The sequence below is a fragment of the Artemia sp. Qi Xiang Cuo genome, chromosome 2, assembly GCF_049724085.1.
Source record: "Artemia sp. Qi Xiang Cuo chromosome 2, ASM4972408v1, whole genome shotgun sequence".
Taxonomy (NCBI): domain Eukaryota; kingdom Metazoa; phylum Arthropoda; class Branchiopoda; order Anostraca; family Artemiidae; genus Artemia; species Artemia sp. Qi Xiang Cuo.
In genome coordinates, this window is record NC_142795.1 from 10,710,862 (window position 1) to 10,723,128 (window position 12,267).

Here is a 12,267-nt window from a genome sequence, read left to right on the forward strand (position 1 = left end):
GGGCTAGTTGCCCTCCAATCACTTTCAACTATTAAAAAGGGCACTAGCCCTTTGAATTTCCAATCAAATGAGCCCCTTTTGAAGTTTCTATGACAACGCCTACTATAAAAACCTTATGTACCCCAGGACATAACTTAAACCCCTTGCACTGAGGGTTGTTGTCGAGTGTCCTCCTCAAAAACATATTTTCTATCTGGAAATCAACTACGCTGAACAAAATGGCCATCTCAAAATTTTAATTGGATGTGTTTGGGAGAATGATGGGCGTGGGGGAGGGGCTAGTTCCCCTCCAATCACTTTCGACTATTAAGAAGGGAACTAGCCCTTTGAATTTCCAATCGAATGAGCCTGTTTTCAAGTTTCTACTACAACGCCTTCTTATAAAAACCTTATATGTCCCCAGAGCATATTTTAAAACCCTTGCCCCGAGGGTTGTGGGGGAGTGTCCTCCTCAAAAAGATATTTTCTATCTGGAAATCAGCTACGCTGACCAAATGCCTATCTCAAAATTTTGATTGGATGTGTTTGGGGGAATGATGGACGTGAAGGGGGGGGGGGCTAGTTGCCCTCCAATAACTTTCAATTATTAAAAAGGGCACTAGCCCTTTGAATTTCCAATCGAATGAGCCTGTTTTGAAGTTTCTACGACAGCGCCTTCTATAAAAGCCTTATATGCCCCCAGGGCATAACATAAAATCCTTGCCCTGACGGTTGTGGGGGAGTGTCCTCCTCAAAAACCTTTTTTCTATCTGGAAATCAACTGCGTTGAGCAAAATGGCTTTCTCACAATTTTGATTGCATGTGTTTGGGGGAAAGATGGGCGGGGGGGGGGGGCCCTAATTGCCCTCCAATCCCTTTCGACTATTAATGTGCTGAATTAAACACAAGTGAGTAGTACCCTGGGCAGAAAACTCGTTTAACTAATTTTTGCATGAAATTAGTCAGATTGACATATAAAAAACTCAGCTTATATCCAACGTTCTAAATTTTTCGGTAATTTTGAGTTAACGGCCTTTATTTTAGAGAATTTCAATAAAAGCAGACGAAGTTAAGAGCCAATAAAATACTCCAAATTTGAAAACTTTAAATATATTATGCCTGTTTTGCATTTTGACAATGGGAAAAAATTCTACGCACTTATCCTAGCATACAAAATTTTTAATCATAACTAGAAAGTAAAGAGATAGTTTTCTTAGCTTTTAAATACTCGACACGTGGCAGGCTTGTACATATGTGCTCGCTGTCGCTTGTCTACTAACCTAATATTATTGCGAACTTCTTTTCCTATTTTTTCCCCAGTAATTATTTTTGCTTTAATTATCTTGTTACATAATTCAGTATTGCATTTGTATTTCATTGTGATTCTCGCTCGTTGCACCTCATTTCCGTTTACAATTCGATGTAATCCTCGCTGTCGCTTGTCTTCTAACCGTAGATTTCGTTGTTGGTCATTTTCATTTGTTATTCGTTGTGATGCTTGTTGTAGTATGTCTTCTAACCGTAGATTCGACTGTGCTTCATTTTCGTTCAGCAATAGCTGAGACATTTCTTCCCTGCCTTTAGCTTTAGCTGTTCAGATTCATTTATCATCTTGTATATTTTCGCATGGCATTGTAATTCTGATTTATCTTCTAACCAAAGATTTCCTTGTGCAACATTTTCGTTGTCTCGTTGTCATTTGCTCCATACCTTTTGCTTTAGCTATTCAGGTCATTTGTCATCTTGTGTAATTTTGCATGTGTCATAGATGCCAAAAACGAAGCGACCACCTCCAGGAAGTTGCTGTTTAAATGCATATGAATTTGACGTCGTTCATATGAAAATTATTTTCCAAAATTAAACCTCTAAACAAAATACCCCGAACTCGTGACCTATCTAGATCGTTTTTCCAGAAAATCTCAGAGTGCCACTTTTCAGAAAAAATTATAGAGCCCGTTTCGGGAAAAAATACATAAATATACGTATACATACACAATTATTGCTCACTTAAAGAGAGTAGATCTATTTTTTTTATTTTGATTAAAAAAAATTGTAATTAAATTTTTAACGTGCTTTTACAATAACAGCTTAAGAGATCATACACATAAGCTTAAAGCTTTCACAATGAATAAATGCAATATATCCCATTCTAAGATTGTACAAGAACTGACTCAACAAGAGTTCATTTAAACTGACTTCAACTGCAGGTCATCCTCTAAAAAGCAACAACTTCATACTAGAATTAACTTTTATTTACCACTATTTCTAAATTTGTCAAGATTCTGTCTTTTTTTTAAATTTAGACTAACATCAGCTATAAACTCTTTAGCTAATCCACTAAAAAGCACCAATTGTTTTTGTAATTTTGTTCATATTTAGTTTTTAGTCTATCACTATTTCTGAATCTCGAAATGAGTAAAATAATCTTGTCTATTTTTATTTTCACTTAAACTGATTTCAACTGTAAATTGGTTGGCTCACACTCTAAAAAGCTAACACTCTAAATTTTCATTTAAACTGACTTTAACTGAAAGCTTATTAGCTTATCCTCTTAAAAGCAACAGCTTCTTATTTGATTCAATTATTTTGTAACAGCATTTATAAATCTTGAGTAACGCAAGAGTACGAGCAGCAAGATTATTTCTATTTTTATTTTCATTTAAACTAACTTCAACTGAAAACTCATTAGCTCATCCTCTAAAAAGCAACAATTTCTTATTTGATTTAATTATTTTTTACCAGTGTTTATAAATCTTGTGTAACGTAAGAGTACAAGCAGCAAGATTATGTCTATTTTTATTTTCATTTAAACTCACTTCAACTGAAAACTCATTAGCTCATCCTCTAAAAAGCAACAATTTCTTATTTGATTTGATTATTTTGTACCAGTATTTATAAATCTTCTTATAAATCAACTTCTTATTTAATCTAATTATTTTGTACCAGTATTTATAAATCTTGAGAAACCCAAGAGTACGAGCGGCAAGATTCTGTCTATTTTTATTTTCATTTACTGACTTCAACTGAAAACTCATTAGCTCATCCTCTAAAAAGCATCAACTTCTTATTTGATTTAATTATTTTGTACCAGTATTTATGAACCATGCGTAAGGCAAGAGTACGAGCAGCAAGATTTTGTCTATTTTTATTTTCATTTAAACTGACTTCAACTGAAAACTCATTAGCTCATCCTCTAAAAACCAACAACTTCTTATTTGATTTAATTATTTTGTACCAGTATTTATGAACCATGCGTAAGGCAAGAGTACGAGCAGCAAGATTTTGTCTATTTTTATTTTCATTTAAACTGACTTCAACTGAAAACTCATTAGCTCATCCTCTAAAAAGCAACAACTTCTTATTTGATTTAATTATTTTGTAAAAGTATTTATAAATCTTGAATAACGCAAGAGTACGAGCAGCAAGATTATGCCTATTTTTATTTTCATTTAAACTGACTTCAACTGAAAACTCATTAGCTCATCCTCTAAAAAGCATCAACTTCTTATTTGATTTAATTATTTTGTACCAGTATTTATGAACCATGCGTAAGGCAAGAGTACGAGCAGCAAGATTTTGTCTATTTTTATTTTCATTTAAACTCACTTCAACTGAAAACTCATTAGCTCATCCTCTAAAAAGCATCAACTTCTTATTTGATTTAATTATTTTGTACCAGTATTTATGAACCATGCGTAAGGCAAGAGTACGAGCAGCAAGATTTTGTCTATTTTTATTTTCATTTAAACTCACTTCAACTGAAAACTCATTAGCTCATCCTCTAAAAAGCATCAACTTCTTATTTGATTTAATTATTTTGTACCAGTATTTATGAACCATGCGTAAGGCAAGAGTACGAGCAGCAAGATTTTGTCTATTTTTATTTTCATTTAAACTGACTTCAACTGAAAACTCATTAGCTCATCCTCTAAACAGCATCAACTTCTTATTTGATTTAATTATTTTGTACCAGTATTTATGAACCATGCGTAAGGCAAGAGTACGAGCAGCAAGATTATGCCTATTTTTATTTTCATTTAAACTGACTTCAACTGAAAACTCATTAGCTCATCCTCTAAAAAGCATCAACTTTTTATTTGATTTAATTATTTTGTACCAGTATTTATGAACCATGCGTAAGGCAAGAGTACGAGCAGCAAGATTTTGTCTATTTTTATTTTCATTTAAACTCACTTCAACTGAAAACTCATTAGCTCATCCTCTAAAAAGCATCAACTTCTTATTTGATTTAATTATTTTGTACCAGTATTTATGAACCATGCGTAAGGCAAGAGTACGAGCAGCAAGATTTTGTCTATTTTTATTTTCATTTAAACTGACTTCAACTGAAAACTCATTAGCTCATCCTCTAAAAAGCAACAACTTCTTATTTGATTTAATTATTTTGTAAAAGTATTTATAAATCTTGAATAACGCAAGAGTACGAGCAGCAAGATTATGCCTATTTTTATTTTCATTTAAACTGACTTCAACTGAAAACTCATTAGCTCATCCTCTAAAAAGCATCAACTTCTTATTTGATTTAATTATTTTGTACCAGTATTTATGAACCATGCGTAAGGCAAGAGTACGAGCAGCAAGATTTTGTCTATTTTTATTTTCATTTAAACTCACTTCAACTGAAAACTCATTAGCTCATCCTCTAAAAAGCATCAACTTCTTATTTGATTTAATTATTTTGTACCAGTATTTATGAACCATGCGTAAGGCAAGAGTACGAGCAGCAAGATTTTGTCTATTTTTATTTTCATTTAAACTGACTTCAACTGAAAACTCATTAGCTCATCCTCTAAAAACCAACAACTTCTTATTTGATTTAATTATTTTGTACCAGTATTTATAAATCTTGTGTAACGCAAGAGTAAGAGCAGCAAGATTCTGTCTATTTTTATTTTCATTTAAACTAACTTCAACTGAAAACTCATTAGCATATCCTCTAAAAAGCAACAACTTGTTATTTAATTTTATTATTTTGTATAAGTATTTATAAATCTTGTGTAACGCAAGAATACCAGCATTAAGATTCTGTCTATTTTTATTTAAACTAACTTCAACTATAAAACTTTTTTTTTTCCCATTAAGAAACAACAATTGTCTCTACAGAATTTAACAAATGAAAATACAGTGAAAACGGGTATAACATTTAAAATAAAGCAGTTAAAAAAAAACAATCAAAAACCAACTTTAAATAGAAAAGAAATCCGAATATTTCGACTTCACGTCCGAAAGCCTTTATCAACGAAAAAAACCATATATTCAGATTTCTTTACTATTTAAAGTTTGTTGTTTTTTTGGTTGTTTTTTGTCCAGTGCTTTGTTTTAAATATTATCCTCATTTTCACAATATTTTCATTTGTTAAATCATGTAAATGGAAAGGCAGTCAGGCCTATGAAAATATTTAACAATTGTCTCTTTGATTCACTGTTAGTGTATTACTTCTGAACTTTGTATAACACAAGATATGAGCAACACGGTTTCGTAGATTTTTGTACTTTATTTAAATTATTTTCAACTGTAAACTCCATTGGCTCATCCACTGAAAATCAACAACAACGTTGGTGTATCGCTGTTTTTGAATCTTTTATAACGTCTTCTCGAATCATTCTTTTGGTGAATTTCGGTTTCTTCAAAGACACCCAAAGGAAATCTATCGTCTCCTTAATGTGAGGCAATATAGTCAGAAATGTTTGCAGTCTTGTCTAGAATTGAGTCCCAGCAGAGTAGCACTAAATTCAGAGAGTAAACTAATCAAGGAACTAAATCAAAAACTTTCTTATACTGGAAATAAGACGCAGTTGCCAGAAATTGCAACGTTTATTTTAAAGGAATAAGTGCATTAACGCTTTTTAGCAAAAAAAAAAAAAATACAAATTATTGTTTGTTTTATTATTGTTTAGATAAGTTATTGTTATGTTGTGTTAAAATGTTAATAAAGAGGGGAAAGGTAAAGGATACGGCACTAGACTTCTTAAACTCCGAACCGACGATACTGATCTCCGTCTCAAGGCCCTTCGGCCAGGAAGTGCAATGGGGGGATAGGGGCCAGCCATCCTGTGATTTCGCACACCCTTCCTGTTTACCTTCCCCAGATTTCTCCAGGTAACCATTTAGAGCTGGGTCGGCTCTGGCTGAGCTTACGAAGTCACGCCACCAACCCCCGTCCCAAATCAAATAACCTGCGACACCAGGAATCGAACCCTTGCCCTCCGGACAAAGAATTCCAAATCCAGCGCGCCATCCACTTGGCTAGGACGACCTAAAAATGTTAGTAGCATTATTATACTAATACTGTAGTCTTATCGTGTACCTCATTGTATTGAAGAAATAACACAAATAGTTTTGTTTAGAATCAAATCTCAAAGAATAACATTGAGCTCAAATCACTTGAGTTCAAACAATATTAAAAATCGAAAGTAGCAGCCATCTTGGAGGCATTATCCCCTCCCCCTCTCTATTAGTTGCGACTATGTAGCATTGTATACCAGACAGCAGTGATTCACGCAAAATGTTTGAATTATAGCCAAGGGAAACCATGTCACAATCAGGCATAATAATGCAAGTCCTTAAATGTCTATCGGAAGTGAATGTGATTCACTTTACTTCAATTGATTGAGTCACACTTAATTCATTTTTAATTTTTTTTTTTTTAAGTCTATTAGACCGGTTGAAGTCAGTTTTAAAATCAACTAAATCAAGAGACTATTAACGAAATTTTAACTAAACAATAAATAAATAAATAATATTTATAGATATTATAATAAATAATAAATAAATAACAAATAAGTAAATAAAAAAAAATTATAAACTTGGTAAATTCCTCAGTATATGTGTTTCTAGTTAATATTTTCTCACGCCAACATCAGATATCTAAAGATCATCAAGATAGTCCTACTTAGAGTCAAGTTCTAACAGAATAACGTTCAACCCTGAGAATACCTCAGCAAATTTTACAAGAAGCAAAACGGAATAGCCAGGCAGCAATTAGCCATTAAAGAGAAAATGATTATATTGACGGTATTATAAACATAAATGGATAGAGGTATAAACACAAATTGCAAGAGAATAGTTAGACTCAGACAGAGTCTAGGGCTGAGTACTGCACATGAAAAATAACCTCTGCAAATTAACGAATAACGAGAGTGAATCTTTTATAGGAAATTTCGTTTGTCGGAAATAGAATGCAATAGCCTAATGTAGCAACCTTTCCAGGAGACAGTAGAGAATACGCATAAGAATGGTAACTATTTCGTCAAATTGTTTCTGGGTTTATCTATAATTTTATTTTTCTCTTTTTTCCCTTTTTCTCCTTCTTTCCTTCCTTTTCGTATATACAACAACCATGGGAAAAATAACATACTCCAACAAAAAGTGCTATAGATAAGCCTTAGTCTAGCAGACTACCATAGTCTGCCTGAGACTCTAGGAAGGCAAGCCTATTAGTCTTAGGTCACTTGTTCGCCTCTTAGTCCAAGCAAATTCCGCCCCCCCCCCCCTTTTGCATACAAGTTTAGTCAATATTATCCGTCATGAGTCAACCCAGAAATGTCGATCATCCTTAAAGTTCTATGACTATCAAACTTAGTTCTCCTACTTGATGACTATCAAGTTGGATAGATGGATGATAGACTATCTATCAACAAGTGAAAATGACATGATTTTTATACAGTCCTGAAAAAGGCTTATACCAGCTGTGCCTCATTCAGCCAAGACAGGCTATCTGTCTTGGCTTTTTCTCTAATTAGCCATAGATTGATGGCAACTCGATTTTAATTCAAAAATCAACAGCCCAGAAAGTAATTTTAATCTTTTTTGGCGACCACCACCTTTTACAGACACCCACCTTTTAATTTGAATGAGGCCAATCGTATAAATGTAGTCTTTGGTAGTCGTTGGAGAAAAAGCCAAGACAGAGAGTCTGTCTTGGCTCAATGAGGCACTCCTGGCATGAGCCTTTTTCAAGAATGTATAAAAATGAATTTATTAGCCATCAAGGCTAATAAATTCATAGATTGTACAAATAAGGGAAACATTTCTTAAAAACTTGGCAATACCAGGCATTTTCTACATCTTTACTAAAATTATGGGCTCTTAACAGACACATCCCTCAAATAGCGAGTGTCACCTGCTGCCACTATCAGAAGAACAATTTATTACCCTCCTCTAGTGTCTTGATCCAAACTATATATCAGATTCCATAATACTTTTGTTTTTAATTTAATTGTAAATAAATGATATACTAGCTTTTGGCAAGAAAGAAACAAATTCTTTAATTGGATACCTCTTGGCGTCTTTTCTGTGTACTGTTTGTCGAAGTAGAATACATCATCCATCGTACATACGGCGGGCTTGTAGGGCGGCTCAATTTGTTTTTTGTACAACTTCTCCCAGTCAATAGAGGCAAAAAAGGGATGGCGCTTTACTTCTTCAACATCTCCACCATGTTCAGTGCCTGAACCTAGGCGATTATCAACAGTTCGCTTGAAAAGCGCCCTCAGCAAGGCCTAGTGTAAGGAACGACAAATTTATTTACTAATACTGAAATGTGCTTAGAGATAAATCATTTCTGAGACCACACTGGCTAATCACGATAAAACATAAATCGCGAAGAAAGGAAGAAAACGAGGACAATTTACGTAAAATGAAATTGTGAAATGCCATTTAGACTTGTGTTTTTTATTCAGTTACCCTTTCACCGTTACTGAGAAAGGTTCGTCCAATTTTAGTTTTGTGTTTTTGTTTTAAAGTTTGGTTTTTTATATTTTAATCAGTTTTATTCTGCACTCAAGCGAAGGCCTTGATCGAAATATTTGAATAACTTTTCAATATTTTCACTGGTTATAATTGTCCTCGTTTTCTTCCTTTCTTCGCGATTTTATATTTTATCGTCCTCAGAGATAAATCACTAAAGATAAAATAATTCTCCCTAGCCTTGATGAAGTATCGAGTTGTATTTACTGCTTTAAAGCTTGAGGTTTTTCATACAAAATTCATGAAATTTTTTTTTTTTTTTGTTAGAAAATGTATATTTTATCTCAAAATTTGATGAACATACGTGAGCTTTTTACGATCCCTGAATTCCACTGATATAACGCTCAAAATAAACACTTATTTACGGTTTAGATCAGGTTTAAAAGAAACTGAACACCCTAGTAATGTTATCACCCCCCCCCAAAAAAAATCTAAATGTTTAAGCTTTCAACTTTTCATTTGTAAATATATTTTTTTTTTTACTAAAGATTATTGTATACAAATAATCTTCATGGCGAGCAAGCAGCAAACCTGCTAGCACCAAACGTGGAATTTTCGCAATTATCATAGGCAGCGCAATAGCGCTGCCTAAGTAAAAAACGATGTTGGAACAATATATTTTTTTTTTCTTGGTCTTAGACCAGGGCACTTCGTATCGAAGGAGTTGTCGTAGAAACTTCGAAAAGGGATCATTCGATTGGAAACTGAAATGGCTAGTCCTCTTTTTAATAGTCGAAAGTGCTTGGAAGGCAACTAACACCCCTTCCACGCCCACCATTTCCCCAAACACATGCAATCAAAATTTCGAGATAGCCATTTTGTTCAGCGTAGTTGATTTCCTGATAGAAATTATGATTTTGAGGAGGACACTCCCCCACAGCCCTCAGGGCAAAGGTTGTAAGTTATGCCCTGCGGGCATATAAGGTTTTATAGAAAGTTTTGTCGTAGAAACTTCAAAAAATGCTCGTTCGATTGGAAATTTTTTCTTGATTTTGAAGGGAGAAACACTCAAAAACACATTTCATCTCTGCGCTAAAATACATAAAAATAAACCAGTTTGGCGGCATCCTTAGCAATACGATTTTCCCACGACGGCAACGTGATAGACTTTAGGTATTGCTTTGATATAGCGTCGTACTACGTATATAGCGTCGTACTTTTTAACAGTCGAAAGTGATTGGAGGGCAACTAGCCGCCTCCCCCCCCCACGCCCCTCCTTTCACCCAAAAAATCCAATCAAAATTTTGAGTTTGCCCATTTGTTGAGCGTAGTTGATTTGCAGATAGAAATTATGTTTTTGAGGAGGACACTCCCCCACAGCCCTCAGGGCCAAGGTTGTAAGTTATGCCCTGCGGGCATATAAGGTTTTATAGAAAGTTTTGTCGTAGAAACTTCAAAAAATGCTCGTTCGATTGGAAATTGTTTCTGGATTTTGAAGGGAGAAACACTGAAAAACACATTTCATCTCTGCGCTAAAATACATAAAAATAAACCAGTTTGGCGGCATCCTTAGCAATGCGATTTTCCCACGACGGCAACGTGATAGACTTTAGGTATTGCTTTGATATAGCGTCGTACTACGTGGCTGATAATCGAAGGCATATGTGGCCGACTATTTGATGTAATTGTGCAACCACAAATCAGCATCGATAAATAAATGAAACCCAAAACGAACAAAAATTACAATAAATAACCGAGTCAAACTCAAAACGAGCAGAAATTAACATGAGTAGGGCTCAAAATCCCTGTGCCTTCCCAAGGCTAGAACATAATTTGCACTTCTGAAAAAAATACAAATGAATGTGCACAGTCAGTTTAATATTCATATACTGATGTTTAGTAATCAAAATGTTAATATTATTTGATTTATTAAAGTTATAAAATTAAAAACCTTTATATTTTTTCAGTAAAGTGCAAATTCATGTTATTCATGTTAATTTCTGCTCGTTTTAAGGTTGACTGGGTTATTTATTGTAATTTCTGTTTGTTTTGGGTTTCATTTATTTATCGATGCTGATTTGTGGTAGTTTCACGCTTGGTAGATTATTTGATTTTACTTTTGCTCATTTTTGGTTTAATGGAGTTCTTTAATTTTCTTTGGAAAACTTATTTTGTGGAAAAAGTTTTTTAATAAATAAAATAAAATTCCACAATTCTTGCGATTATAGAATCAAACTTCATATCTATTTACAGTTAACTACAGATTTGAAGAAAACTGAACACACTAACTTTTTCTTTTGTTTGAAAATGCCCCCCATTACAATCGCTAAGACTTTTACTCTTAATCGAAATAAATGCTTTTGAAAAATATATATAAACAATCTGCAGAGACCCAGCTCGTGTGTGCCCTGTGAAATACAGGGCAAACAAAATAACACAGAAAACAATTCGCAATATCCATAGGAAATACAGAGTTTTAAAAAATAGGACAAAAATAGCCAATAGACAAACTAAGAGAAAAATTAAATTTTTAAACGCAAGTTTAATTTTTAAACGCACATTCTACACAACTTTTTACAAAGTTTAACAGATTTGTTTTAATAAGTATATCTGTAAAAAAAATGGGAAGCTTTAAGGTGTTGTGAAAAAAGTAGTGAACTAATTTTTCACTGATTTAAAAGAAAAAAAATTAGGGAAAAAAGAAAAACCAAGTCTATTGAATTCATTTGAACAATAAATCTTGATTATTAAAGAAAATATATTATTTATTAAGAAGAAGAAAAGAGGAATGGGTCCTTTTTTTGCAACAGGTAAGGAAAGGTAAAGCAAGAAAAGACTGAGACATTACTAATGTTTGAAGCAAACATTACTAAAACAGTGTCCTACTAAATATAACACCAACAGAACAGGTAAAAATATGAGAATTTACAAAATACGAGGGAGTGAAATGCTGTAAATTGCTCTATATATGAATTTGTGAGTCTAAAAGTTAGCAGTGAAAGTTAATCTTATAACGTAATGAGAATCGCCAGCGTTCAAATTTGAAGAATTGCAGCGTTTTTTTCAAAAACTTTGGAGAGGTAGGCGTGCCTCTACAAAAGCTAAAACTCAAGTATTTGTCCAATTTGAGAGTCACAGCTACTCCCATCGTTTGCCCCTATACAAGTCCAATCCACATTGTCCGTCATGAGTCAACCCAGAAATCTCGATCATCCCTAAAGTTCTATGACTATCTACCTTAGTTCTGTCCCAAGATGGATGAATGGATGGATGATAGACTACATATCTACAAGGGAAAATGATCATTTTTATACATTCCTGAAAAAAGCTTATGCCAGCTCTGCCTCTCACTCAGACTATCAACTGTCTTGACTTTTTCTCCAATTAGTCATGAATTGACAGCAACTTGATTTTAATTTAATTCTACAAACTGTCCAGTGTTTTTTTTGTAGTTGAAAAAAGGTTAGGAACAACAGGAAAACAAGCCTGCGAACTGAGATTAAAATATTGGGAGCCACGGTCATGGCAGGAGTCAAGGATCATTTTCATGAGCAGTAATAAATCTGGAGGAAGATATT

The 12,267-nt window shown here is 33.7% G+C and overlaps 1 protein-coding gene across 1 annotated transcript in view; it reads right to left on the reverse strand.

Moving 5' to 3' along the window:
• Nucleotides 1-12,267, reverse strand: part of S6kII (Ribosomal protein S6 kinase II) — a 245,358-nt gene that overhangs the window by 59,768 nt on the left and 173,323 nt on the right. The window contains exon 10 of the mRNA XM_089105528.1: nucleotides 8,280-8,502. Coding sequence (XP_088961654.1) covers nucleotides 8,280-8,502 — 223 coding nt within the window. The remainder of the gene's footprint in view (nucleotides 1-8,279; nucleotides 8,503-12,267) is intronic.